At 45.7% G+C, this 12,622-nt stretch overlaps 1 protein-coding gene across 3 annotated transcripts in view; it reads right to left on the bottom strand.

Moving 5' to 3' along the window:
- The window catches only part of LOC121844784 (unconventional myosin-XV-like), a 46,051-nt gene that overhangs the window by 29,022 nt on the left and 4,407 nt on the right, over positions 1-12,622 (bottom strand). For all 3 annotated transcript variants that reach the window (XR_006082177.1, XM_042315305.1, XM_042315304.1), the window contains exons 3-10: positions 11,745-11,804; positions 11,153-11,228; positions 10,809-10,924; positions 10,293-10,411; positions 5,488-5,629; positions 4,137-4,248; positions 3,900-3,974; positions 2,887-3,092 (exon numbers count right to left, since the gene is read on the bottom strand). Coding sequence is in view for 2 of the 3 variants with exons in the window: in XM_042315305.1 (XP_042171239.1) it covers positions 2,887-3,092; positions 3,900-3,974; positions 4,137-4,248; positions 5,488-5,629; positions 10,293-10,411; positions 10,809-10,924; positions 11,153-11,228; positions 11,745-11,804 (906 nt within the window). In the remaining variant the exon portion in view is untranslated. The remainder of the gene's footprint in view (positions 1-2,886; positions 3,093-3,899; positions 3,975-4,136; positions 4,249-5,487; positions 5,630-10,292; positions 10,412-10,808; positions 10,925-11,152; positions 11,229-11,744; positions 11,805-12,622) is intronic.

Genomic DNA, 12,622 nt, shown 5'->3' with positions numbered 1-12,622 from the left:
GAACGCTCTCATCGACCTCTACGACCTCATCAAACCCCTCCTAAACCACAGCAACATGTATACAGTAGTACAGTAGTACAGAACGCTCTCATCGACCTCTACGACCTCATCAAACCCCTCCTAAACCACAGCAACATGTATACAGTAGTACAGTAGTACAGAACGCTCTCATCGACCTCTACGACCTCATCAAACCCCTCCTAAACCACAGCAACATGTATACAGTAGTACAGTAGTACAGAACGCTCTCATCGACCTCAGTACGACCTCATCAAAACCCCTCCTAAACCACAGCAACATGTATACAGTAGTACAGTAGTACAGAACGCTCTCATCGACCTCTACGACCTCATCAAACCCCTCCTAAACCACAGCAACATGTATACAGTAGTACAGTAGTACAGAACGCTCTCATCGACCTCTACGACCTCATCAAACCCCTCCTAAACCACAGCAACATGTATACAGTAGTACAGTAGTACAGAACGCTCTCATCGACCTCTACGACCTCATCAAACCCCTCCTAAACCACAGCAACATGTATACAGTAGTACAGTAGTACAGAACGCTCTCATCGACCTCTACGACCTCATCAAACCCCTCCTAAACCACAGCAACATGTATACAGTAGTACAGTAGTACAGAACGCAACATGTATACTCATCAGAACCTCTCACGACCTCATCAAACCCCTCCTAAACCACAGCAACATGCAACATGTATACAGTAGTACAGTAGTACAGAGTACAGCTCTCATCGACCTCTACGACCTCATCAAACCCCTCCTAAACCACAGCAACATGTATACAGTAGTACAGTAGTACAGAACGCTCTCATCGACCTCTACGACCTCATCAAACCCCTCCTAAACCACAGCAACATGTATACAGTAGTACAGTAGTACAGAACGCTCTCATCGACCTCTACGACCTCATCAAACCCCTCCTAAACAACAGCAACATGTATACAGTAGTACAGTAGTACAGAACGCTCTCATCGACCTCTACGACCTCATCAAACCCCTCCTAAACAACAGCAACATGTATAGTACAGTGGTACAGTATCAAACCCCTCCTAAACCACAGCAACATGTATACAGTAGTACAGCAGTACAGCAACATGTATACAGTACAGTAGTACAGAACGCTCTCATCGACTCTAGACCTATCAAACCCCTCCTAAACCACAGCAACATGTAGCAGTAGTAGTAGTACAGAACGCTAGTACCTCATCAAACCCCTCCTAAACCACAGCAACATATACAGTAGTACAGTAGTTTAGAAGTATCGACCTCTAGTCATCAAACCCCTAAACCACAGTATACAGTAGTACAGTAGTAACGCTATCGACCTCTAGCACCTCATCAAACCCTAGCAACATGTAGTACAGTAGTATAGTAGTATAGTAGTAGTAGTAGTACAGTAGTATACTAGTACAAACCAGCAACATGTATACAGTAGTACAGTAGTACAGTAGTATAGTAGCATGTACAGTAGTGCAGTAGTATAGTAGTATAGTAGTACAGTAGTTTAGTAGTATACTAGTACACAGTACAGTAGTATACTAGTACAGTAGTATAGTAGCATAGTAGTGCAGTAGTATAGTAGTATAGTAGTATAGTAGTACAGTAGTATACTAGTACACCAGTACAGTAGTACAGTAGTATAGTAGCATGGTAGTGCAGTAGTATAGTAGTATAGTAGTAAAGTAGTACAGTAGTATACTGGTATACCAGTACAGTAGTATACTAGTACAGTAGTATAGTAGCATAGTAGTGCAGTAGTATAGTAGTACAGTAGTACAGTAGTATAGTAGTACACCAGTACATTAGTACAGTAGTATAGTAGCATAGTAGTGCAGTAGTATAGTAGTATAGTAGTACAGTAGTACAGTAGTATACTAGTACACCAGTACAGTAGTATACTAGTACAGTAGTATAGTAATATACTAGTACACCAGTACAGTAGTACAGTAGTATAGTAGCATAGTAGTGTAGTAGTATAGTAGTATAGTAGTACAGTAGTACAGTGGTATACTAGTACACCAGTACAGTAGTATACTAGTACAGTAGTACAGTAGTTTACCAGTACAGTAGTATGGCAGTACAGTGGTATTGTAGTATAGTAGTACAATAGTATAGTAGCATAGTAGTACAGTAGTATACTAGTGCAGTAGTATAGTAGTATAGTAGTACAGTAGTACAGTAGTATAGTAGTTCAGTAGTATATTAGTACAGTAGTACAGTAGTATACTAGTACAGTAGTACAATAGTTTACCAGTACAGTAGTATGGCAGGACAGTAAAGTACAGTATTGTAGTATAGTAGTACAATAGTATAGTAGTATAGTAGTACAGTAGTAGTGCAGTAGTATGGTAGTACAGTAGTACAGTAGTATAGTAGTACAGTAGTACAGTAGTATAGTAGTACAGCAGTATACTAGTACAGTGGTATGGCAGTACAGTGGTATTGTAGTATAGTAGTACAGTAGTATAGTGGTACAGTACTACAGTGTGTGTATCAGTGTGTACCTCCAGGGTGGGGTCTATCGGGTGTACTACAGTGTGTGTATCAGTGTGTACCTCCAGGGTGGGGTCTATCTCCTGTACTACAGTGTGTGTATCAGTGTGTACCTCCAGGGTGGGGTCTATCTCCTGTACTACAGTGTGTGTATCAGTGTGTACCTCCAGGGTGGGGTCTATCTCCTGTACTACAGTGTGTGTATCAGTGTGTACCTCCAGGGTGGGGTCTATCTCCTGTACTACAGTGTGTGTATCAGTGTGTACCTCCAGGGTGGGGTCTATCTCGTGTACTACAGTGTGTGTATCATTGTGTACCTCCAGGGTGGGGTCTATCTCGTGTACTACAGTGTGTGTATCAGTGTGCACCTCCAGGGTGGGGTCTATCTCGTGAGCGGCCGCGCTGGACGCCACGGCCACAGCCATAGCTGATGTCACGGCAACCCGCCCTGCTCCTCCTTTAAGCTCCGCCCTGCGGTCGACCGGGAGGGACAGGAAGTCAGGGGCAGCGACGGGACGGACACAATCTGTCGGGAACGCCCCTGCACGACCAAACACCCCTCCAAACTTCCAACCTGGTAGAACAACAGACAGGGGAAACACACACAGGAGAGACGGATGGAGAGATGAGGTGAGAGATGAGGTGGAGGAAGAGGGGAGAGAGATGAGGTGGAGGAAGAGGAGAGAGATGAGGTGGAGGAAGAGGAGAGAGATGAGGTGGAGGAAGAGGAGAGAGATGAGGTGGAGGAAGAGGGGAGAGAGATGAGGTGGAGGAAGAGGGGAGAGAGATGAGGTGGAGGAAGAGGATAGAGATGAGGTGGAGGAAGAGGAGAGAGATGAGGTGGAGGAAGAGGAGAGAGATGAGGTGGAGGAAGAGGGGAGAGAGATGAGGTGGAGGAAGACGAGAGATGAGGTGGAGGAAGAGGGGAGAGAGATGAGGTGAAGGAAGAGGAGAGAGAGATGAGGTGAAGGAAGAGGAGAGAGATGAGGTGAAGAAAGAGGAGAGAGATGAGGTGAAGAAAGAGGAGAGAGATGAGGTGAATGAAGAGGAGAGAGAGATGGGGTGAAGGAAGAGGAGAGAGATGAGGTGGAGGAAGAGGAGAGAGATGAGGTGAAGGAAGAGGGGAGAGAGATGAGATGAGGTGAAGGAAGAGGAGAGAGATGAGGTGAAGGATGAGGAGAAAGAGATGAGGTGGAGGAAGAGGAGAGAGATGAGGTGAAGGATGAGGAGAAAGAGATGAGGTGGAGGAAGAGGAGAGAGAGATGAGGTGGAGGAAGAGGAGAGAGAGATGAGGTGGAGGAAGAGAAGAGAAGAGCAAGATGAGGTGGAGGAAGAGGAGAGAGATGAGGTGGAGGAAGAGGAGAGAGAGATGTCTTCTCACCAAAGTCTGGCGTGTCTCTCTTCATCTCCTCCAGAAACATCACCTTCTTCCTCACAACAGAGCCGTAGCTATATCCTGTAACACACACACACACACACACACACACACACACACACACACACACACACACACACACACACACACACACACACACACACACACAGAGTTATAGTTAGAGGACGTATGTGTGTAGGGCTGTGATGTCATCAGTGTGTATGGGGAGGGGGCAGGGCTCACCCTTTTCCAGTCCTTCCGTGACCTGCAGCCTGATGATATCACCTTTATGGAATGCGAGCAGAGGACGCTCGTCTGTCACAAAGTTACGCTCTGCTACCACATAGTCAGAGTCCTGGAAGAGGAGGAGGGGAGGGGGGAGGGCGGAATAGGAGGAGGGAGAGGGGGAGGAGGGGAGAGGAGGAGGGAGAGGGGGAGGGCGGAATAGGAGGAGGGAGAGGGGGAGGAGGGGAGGATGAGGGGGAGGAGGGGAGAGGGGGAGGGCGGAATAGGAGGAGGGAGAGGGGGAGGAGGGGAGAGGAGGGGGGAGAGGGGGGGTAATTTATATTTCCGATAACAAAACAACAAATCCACTTATCAGAGATATTAAATGGTAGAGCCACATCCCATGTCCTTTGATAAACTACATGTTTATGGCTGTTCATCGTTGCTCGGTAACGAGTGTTTATCCATAACTTGGCTACTAACAAAAGACACAGTTTTGCAAAAATTACCAAATGTAATGTTTTTTTTGCATTTCCCACAGAACTAAAGCTGTAGGAGGATGATACAAAATGTAAGTTTATATTCAGACATGGTAAAACACAGGAACCCTGGATAGATGGCCACATGTAGTGTTAGTATTGTGTTTCTACCTTCTTGACGTCAGTAATAAAGTATTAGTGTGTTAGTATTTAGTATTGTGTTTCTAGTAGTGTGTTAGTATTTAGTATTGTATTTCTCCCTTCTTGACGTCAGTAATAAAGTAGTGTGTTAGTATTTAGTATTGTGTTTCTAGTAGTGTGTTAGTATTTAGTATTGTGTTTCTAGTAGTGTTAGTATTTAGTATTGTGTTTCTAGTACTGTGTTAGTATTTAGTATTGTGTTTCTCCCTTCTTGAGGTCAGTAATAAAGTAGTGTGTTAGTATTTAGTATTGTGTTTCTAGTAGTGTGTTAGTAGTGTGTCAGTATTTAGTATTGTGTTTCTAGTAGTGTGTTAGTATTTAGTATTGTGTTTCTAGTAGTGTGTCAGTATTTAGTATTGTGTTTCTAGTAGTGTGTTAGTATTTAGTATTGTGTTTCTAGTAGTGTGTCAGTATTTAGTATTGTGTTTCTAGTAGTGTGTCAGTATTTAGTATTGTGTTTCTAGTAGTGTGTTAGTATTTAGTATTGTGTTTCTAGTAGTGTGTTAGTATTTAGTATTGTGTTTCTAGTAGTGTGTCAGTATTTAGTATTGTGTTTCTAGTAGTGTGTTAGTATTTAGTATTGTGTTTCTAGTAGTGTGTTAGTATTTAGTATTGTGTTTCTAGTAGTGTGTCAGTATTTAGTATTGTGTTTCTAGTAGTGTGTCAGTATTTAGTATTGTGTTTCTCACCTTCTTGATCTCAGTGATGAAGCAGTCCACGATGTGTTTGACCTGTGGAGCCTTGGCTGAGAACAGAATCAGCTTCTCATTGGTTAGATTAAACTCCAGCATGTTCCCTGAAGGTACGGTCAGAAAAAGGATGTCCGCGTAGCTACGGAGAAAGAGAGACACCGTAACTATGGAGACACATAAAGACAGAATAACTAAGGACAACGTAGGACAACGAAAAATAACGTAGTGTAAGGTAGTAGTAGTGTTAGAGGTACGTAGTGTAAGGCAGTAGTAGGGTTAGTGTTAGGGTTAGAGGTACGTAGTTTAAGGTAGTAGTAGGGTTAGTGTTAGGGTTAGAGGTACGTAGTGTAAGGTAGCAGTAGGGTTAGAGGTACGTAGTGTAAGGTAGTAGTAGGGTTAGAGGTACGTAGTGTAAGGTAGTAGTAGTAGTGTTAGAGGTACGTAGTGTAAGGCAGTAGTAGGGTTAGTGTTAGGGTTAGAGGTACGTAGTTTAAGGTAGTAGTAGGGTTAGTGTTAGGGTTAGAGGTACGTAGTGTAAGGTAGTAGTAGGGTTAGAGGTACATAGTGTAAGGTAGTAGTAGTAGTGTTAGAGGTACGTAGTGTAAGGCAGTAGTAGGGTTAGTGTTAGGGTTAGAGGTACGTAGTTTAAGGTAGTAGTAGGGTTAGTGTTAGGGTTAGAGGTACGTAGTGTAAGGTAGTAGTAGGGTTAGAGGTACGTAGTGTAAGGTAGTAGTAGGGTTAGAGGTACGTAGTGTAAGGTAGTAGTAGGGTTAGAGGTACGTAGTGTAAGGTAGTAGTAGGGTTAGAGGTACATAGTGTAAGGTAGTAGTAGTGTTAGAGGTACGTAGTGTAAGGTAGTAGTAGGGTTAGAGGTACGTAGTGTAAGGTAGTAGTAGGGTTAGAGGTACGTAGTGTAAGGTAGTAGTAGGGTTAGAGGTACATAGTGTAAGGTAGTAGTAGTGTTAGAGGTACGTAGTGTAAGGTAGTAGTAGGGTTAGAGGTACGTAGTGTAAGGTAGTAGTAGGGTTAGAGGTACGTAGTGTAATGTAGTAGTAGGGTTAGAGGTACGTAGTGTAAGGTAGTAGTAGGGTTAGTGTTAGGGTTAGAGGTACGTAGTAGGGTTAGAGGTACGTAGTGTAAGGTAGTAGTAGGGTTAGAAATCAAATCAAATCAAATCAAATCAAAATCAAATTTTATTTGTCACATACACATGGTTAGCAGATGTTAATGCGAGTGTAGCGAAATGCTTGTGCTTCTAGTTCCGACAATGCAGTAATAACGAGCAAGTAATCTAACTAACAATTCCAAAAAAAAACTACTGTCATACACAGTGTAAGGGGATAAAGAATATGTACATAAGGATATATGAATGAGTGATGGTACAGAGCAGCATAGGCAAGATACAGTAGATGATATCGAGTACAGTATATACATATGAGATAAGTATGTAAACCAAGTGGCATAGTTAAAGTGGCTAGTGATACATGTATTACATAAGGATGCAGTCGATGATATAGAGTACAGTATCAACGTATGCATATGAGATGAACAATGTAGGGTAAGTAACATTATATAAGGTAGCATTGTTTAAAGTGGCTAGTGATATATTTACATCATTTCCCATCGATTCCCATGATTAAAGTGGCTGGAGTAGAGTCAGTGTCATTGACAGTGTGTTGGCAGTAGCCACTCAATGTTAGTGGTGGCTGTTTAACAGTCTGATGGCCTTGAGATAGAAGCTGTTTTTCAGTCTCTCGGTCCCAGCTTTGATGCACCTGTACTGACCTCGCCTTCTGGATGGCAGCGGGGTGAACAGGCAGTGGCTCGGGTGGTTGATGTCCTTGATGATCTTTATGGCCTTCCTGTAACATCGGGTGGTGTAGGTGTCCTGGAGGGCAGGTAGTTTGCCCCCGGTGATGCGTTGTGCAGACCTCACTACCCTCTGGAGAGCCTTACGGTTGAGGGCGGTGCAGTTGCCATACCAGGCGGTGATACAGCCCGCCAGGATGCTCTCGATTGTGCATCTGTAGAAGTTTGTGAGTGCTTTTGGTGACAAGCCGAATTTCTTCAGCCTCCTGAGGTTGAAGAGGCGCTGCTGCGCCTTCCTCACGATGCTGTCTGTGTGAGTGGACCAATTCAGTTTGTCTGTGATGTGTATGCCGAGGAACTTAAAACTTGCTACCCTCTCCACTACTGTTCCATCGATGTGGATGGGGGTGTTCCCTCTGCTGTTTCCTGAAGTCCACAATCATCTCCTTAGTTTTGTTGACGTTGAGTGTGAGGTTATTTTCCTGACACCACACTCCGAGGGCCCTCACCTCCTCCCTGTAGGCCGTCTCGTCGTTGTTGGTAATCAAGCCTACCACTGTTGTGTCGTCCGCAAACTTGATGATTGAGTTGGAGGCGTGCATGGCCACGCAGTCGTGGGTGAACAGGGAGTACAGGAGAGGGCTCAGAACGCACCCTTGTGGGGCCCCAGTGTTGAGGATCAGCGGGGAGGAGATGTTGTTGCCTACCCTCACCACCTGGGGGCGGCCCGTCAGGAAGTCCAGTACCCAGTTGCACAGGGCGGGGTCGAGACCCAGGGTCTCGAGCTTGATGACGAGCTTGGAGGGTACTATGGTGTTGAATGCCGAGCTGTAGTCGATGAACAGCATTCTCACATAGGTATTCCTCTTGTCCAGATGGGTTAGGGCAGTGTGCAGTGTGGTTGAGATTGCATCGTCTGTGGACCTATTTGGGCGGTAAGCAAATTGGAGTGGGTCAAGGGTGTCAGGTAGGGTGGAGGTGATATGGTCCTTGACTAGTCTCTCAAAGCACTTCATGATGACGGATGTGAGTGCTACGGGCGGTAGTCGTTTAGCTCAGTTACCTTAGCTTTCTTGGGAACAGGAACAATGGTGGCCCTCTTGAAGCATGTGGGAACAGCAGACTGGTATAGGGATTGATTGAATATGTCCGTAAACACACCGGCCAGCTGGTCTGCGCATGCTCTGAGGGCGCGGCTGGGGATGCCGTCTGGGCCTGCAGCCTTGCGAGGGTTAACACGTTTAAATGTCTTACTCACTTCGGCTGCAGTGAAGGAGAGACCGCATGTTTCCGTTGCAGGCCGTGTCAGTGGCACTGTATTGTCCTCAAAGCGGGCAAAAAGTTATTTAGTCTGCCTGGGAGCAAGACATCCTGGTCCGTGACTGGGCTGGGTTTCTTCCTGTAGTCCGTGATTGACTGTAGACCCTGCCACATACCTCTTGTGTCTGAGCCGTTGAATTGAGATTCTACTTTGTCTCTGTACTGGCGCTTAGCTTGTTTGATAGCCTTGCGGAGGAATAGCTGCACTGTTTGTATTCAGCCATGTTACCAGACACCTTGCCCTGATTAAAAGCAGTGGTTCGTGCCTTCAGTTTCACACGAATGCTGCCATCAATCCACGGTTTCTGGTTAGGGAATGTTTTAATCGTTGCTATGGGAACGACATCTTCAACGCACGTTCTAATGAACTCGCACACCGTATCAGCGTATTCGTCAATGTTGTTGTCTGACGCAATACGAAACATCTCCCAGTCCACGTGATGGAAGCAGTCTTGGAGTGTGGAGTCAGCTTGGTCGGACCAGCGTTGGACAGACCTCAGCGTGGGAGCTTCTTGTTTTAGTTTCTGTCTGTAGGCAGGGATCAACAAAATGGAGTCGTGGTCAGCTTTTCCGAAAGGGGGCGGGGCAGGGCCTTATATGCGTCGCGGAAGTTAGAGTAACAATGATCCAGGGTCTTTCCACCCCTGGTTGCGCAATCGATATGCTGATAAAATTTAGGGAGTCTTGTTTTCAGATTAGCCTTGTTAAAATCCCCAGCTACAATGAATGCAGCCTCCGGATAAATCGTTTCCAGTTTGCAGAGAGTTAAATAAAGTTCGTTCAGAGCCATCGATGTGTCTGCTTGGGGGATATATACGGCTGTGATTATAATCGAAGAGAATCCTCTTGGTAGATAATGCGGTCTACATTTGATTGTGAGGAATTCTAAATCAGGTGAACAGAAGGATTTGAGTTCCTGTATGTTTCTTTCATCACACCATGTCACGTTGGCCATAAGACATACGCCCCCGCCCCTCTTCTTACCAGAAAGATGTTTGTTTCTGTCGGCGCGATGCGTGGAGAAACCCGTTGGCTGCACCGCTTCGGATTGCGTCTCTCCAGTTAGCCATGTTTCCGTGAAGCAGAGAACGTTACAGTCTCTGATGTCCCTCTGGAATGCTACCCTTGCTCGGATTTCATCAACCTTGTTGTCAAGAGACTGGACATTGGCAAGAAGAATGCTAGGGAGTGGTGCACGATGTGCCCGTCTCCGGAGTCTGACCAGAAGACCGCTTCGTTTCCCTCTTTTTCTGAGTCGTTTTTTTTTTTTTTGGTCGCTGCATGTGATCCACTCGGTTACACTGGTTGTAAGGCAGAACACAGGATCCGCGTCGCGAAAAACATATTCTTGGTCGTACTGATGGTGAGTTGACGCTGATCTTATATTCAGTAGTTCTTGTCGGCTGTATGTAAAGAAACCTAAGATGACCTGGGGTACTAGTGTAAGAAATAACACGTAAAAAAACAAAAAACTGCATAGTTTCCTAGGAACGCGAAGCGAGGCGGCCATCTCTGTCGGCGCCGGAAGTGTAAGGAGGTACGTAGTGTAAGGTAGTAGTAGGGTTAGAGGTACGTAGTGTAAGGTAGTAGTAGGGTTAGAAGTACGTAGTGTAAGGTAGTAGTAGGGTTAGAGGTACGTAGTGTAAAGTAGTAGTAGTAGTAGAGGAACCTACGTGTAATGTCGTAGGACTCTGAAGTAGTCCGACTCTTCAGTGCTGCTCTTCACTGTCTTCAGGAGCCGGATCCCGGTGTGAGACACGGACAACACCTGTACCCCTGTACCTGCACTACCCTACACACACACACACACACACAGAGAGAGAGAGACACACGCACGCGCACGCGCACGCGCACGCGCACGCGCACACGCACACGCACACGCACACGCACACGCACACGCACACGCACACGCACACACACACACACACGCACACACACACACACACACACACACACACACACACACACACACACACACACACACACACACACACACACACACACACACACACACACACACACACATAGAGTTAAGATAAATGGTGGTGGATTAAACTATACTGACATTACACACATAGATGAGACGTCAAACACACACAGGTCAAGCAACAGGAAGTCATGTGATGCAACCAGACGTCATGTGGTGCAACAGGAAGTCATGTGATGCAACAGGAAGTCATGTGACTCACAGAGGCAGGAAATAGGCATGAGAAATAAATATCCCAGGATTCCTTGGCTACTGTGACAACCTCCTTCTTCACCGCCTCGTCCACTGTGTCCGTGTTCCGCTCTACACCATGTTTCTCTGTTAGACACAAGTCAGTTATTACATGTTAGTAATTCATCTTACAGTACTGAGTGCATTTTCATACTGGTCCCACGTGGGATTGAACCCACAACCCTGGTGTTGCAAGTGCCGTGCTCTGCCAACTGAGCCACACAGGATTTCAACAGTACGAAAAATTAATTTTCAGTGAACAAACAAATGTATCCCTTTCAAACCAGAGCATTGTGAGTAATGTAGTTGACTCACCAAACAGAGACTTCATCTTCATTCTCTCCTGATTGGAGATTCTAACACATGCCTGAGACAGAGTGTCATTCACTATCTGGAGAGGAGAAGAGGAGAGGAGAGAGGAGGAGTGGAAGAGAGAGGAGGAGAGAGGAGAAGAGAAGAGAGGAGAAGAGAGGAGAAGAGGAGATGAGAGAGGAGGGAAGGAGGAGAGGAGAGAGGAGAGATGAGAGAGAGGAAGAGGGAGGATGAGAGGAGGAGAGAAGAGTTAGTGTTAGAGGTACAGTACAGGAATATGATAACAGTGTTACAGGAATATGAGAACAGTGATACAGGAATATGATAGCAGTGATACAGGAATATGATAACAGGAATACAGGAATATGATAACAGGAATATGATAACAGTGATACAGGAATATGATAACAGTGTTACAGGAATATGATAACAGGAATATAATAACAGTGATACAGGAATATAATAACAGTGATTCAGGAATATGATAACAGTGATACAGGAATATGATAACAGGAATACAGGAATATGATAACAGTGATACAGCAATATGTATATTATGCCAATTCAATATGCTATTAAAAAACAACTGTCCCACCTGTTTGAAAATGAGGTCCAGCACCAGGGGATGGTTGAAGCTGTCTTTAGGGTAGAACACCTGAAACCAGGAACACAAGCTGTCTTTAGGGTAGAACACATAGCACCAGGGGATGGTTGGAGCTGTCTTTAGGGTGGAACACATAGCACCAGGGGATGGTTGGAGCTGTCTTTAGGGTAGAACACATAGCACCAGGGGATGGTTGGAGCTGTCTTTAGGGTAGAACACATAGCACCAGGGGATGGTTGGAGCTGTCTTTAGGGTGGAACACATAGCACCAGGGGATGGTTGGAGCTGTCTTTAGGGTGGAAACACATAGCACCAGGGGATGGTTGGAGCTGTCTTTGTCTTTAGGGTGGAACACATAGCACCAGGGGATGGTTGGAGCTGTCTTTAGGGTGGAACACATAGCACCAGGGGATGGTTGGAGCTGTCTTTAGGGTGGAACACATAGCACCAGGGGATGGTTGGAGCTGTCTTTAGGGTGGAACACATAGCACCAGGGGATGGTTGGAGCTGTCTTTAGGGTGGAACACATAGCACCAGGGGATGGTTGGAGCTGTCTTTAGGGTGGAACACATAGCACCAGGGGATGGTTGGAGCTGTCTTTAGCACCAGGGGATGGAACACTTTAGCACCAGGGGATGGTTGGAGCTGTCTTTAGGGTGGAACACATAGCACCAGGGGATGGTTGGAGCTGTCTTTAGGGTGGAACACATAGCACCAGGGGATGGTTGGAGCTGTCTTTAGGGTGGAACACATAGCACCAGGGGATGGTTGGAGCTGTCTTTAGGGTGGAACACATAGCACCAGGGGATGGTTGGAGCTGTCTTTAGGGTGGAACACATAGCACCAGGGGATGGTTGGAGCTGTCTTTA

The sequence above is a fragment of the Oncorhynchus tshawytscha genome, unplaced genomic scaffold (assembly GCF_018296145.1).
Source record: "Oncorhynchus tshawytscha isolate Ot180627B unplaced genomic scaffold, Otsh_v2.0 Un_contig_976_pilon_pilon, whole genome shotgun sequence".
NCBI lineage: Eukaryota > Metazoa > Chordata > Actinopteri > Salmoniformes > Salmonidae > Oncorhynchus > Oncorhynchus tshawytscha.
Note: the sequence above shows the minus strand (reverse complement) of the source record. Positions and strands in the feature narration are given on the sequence as shown.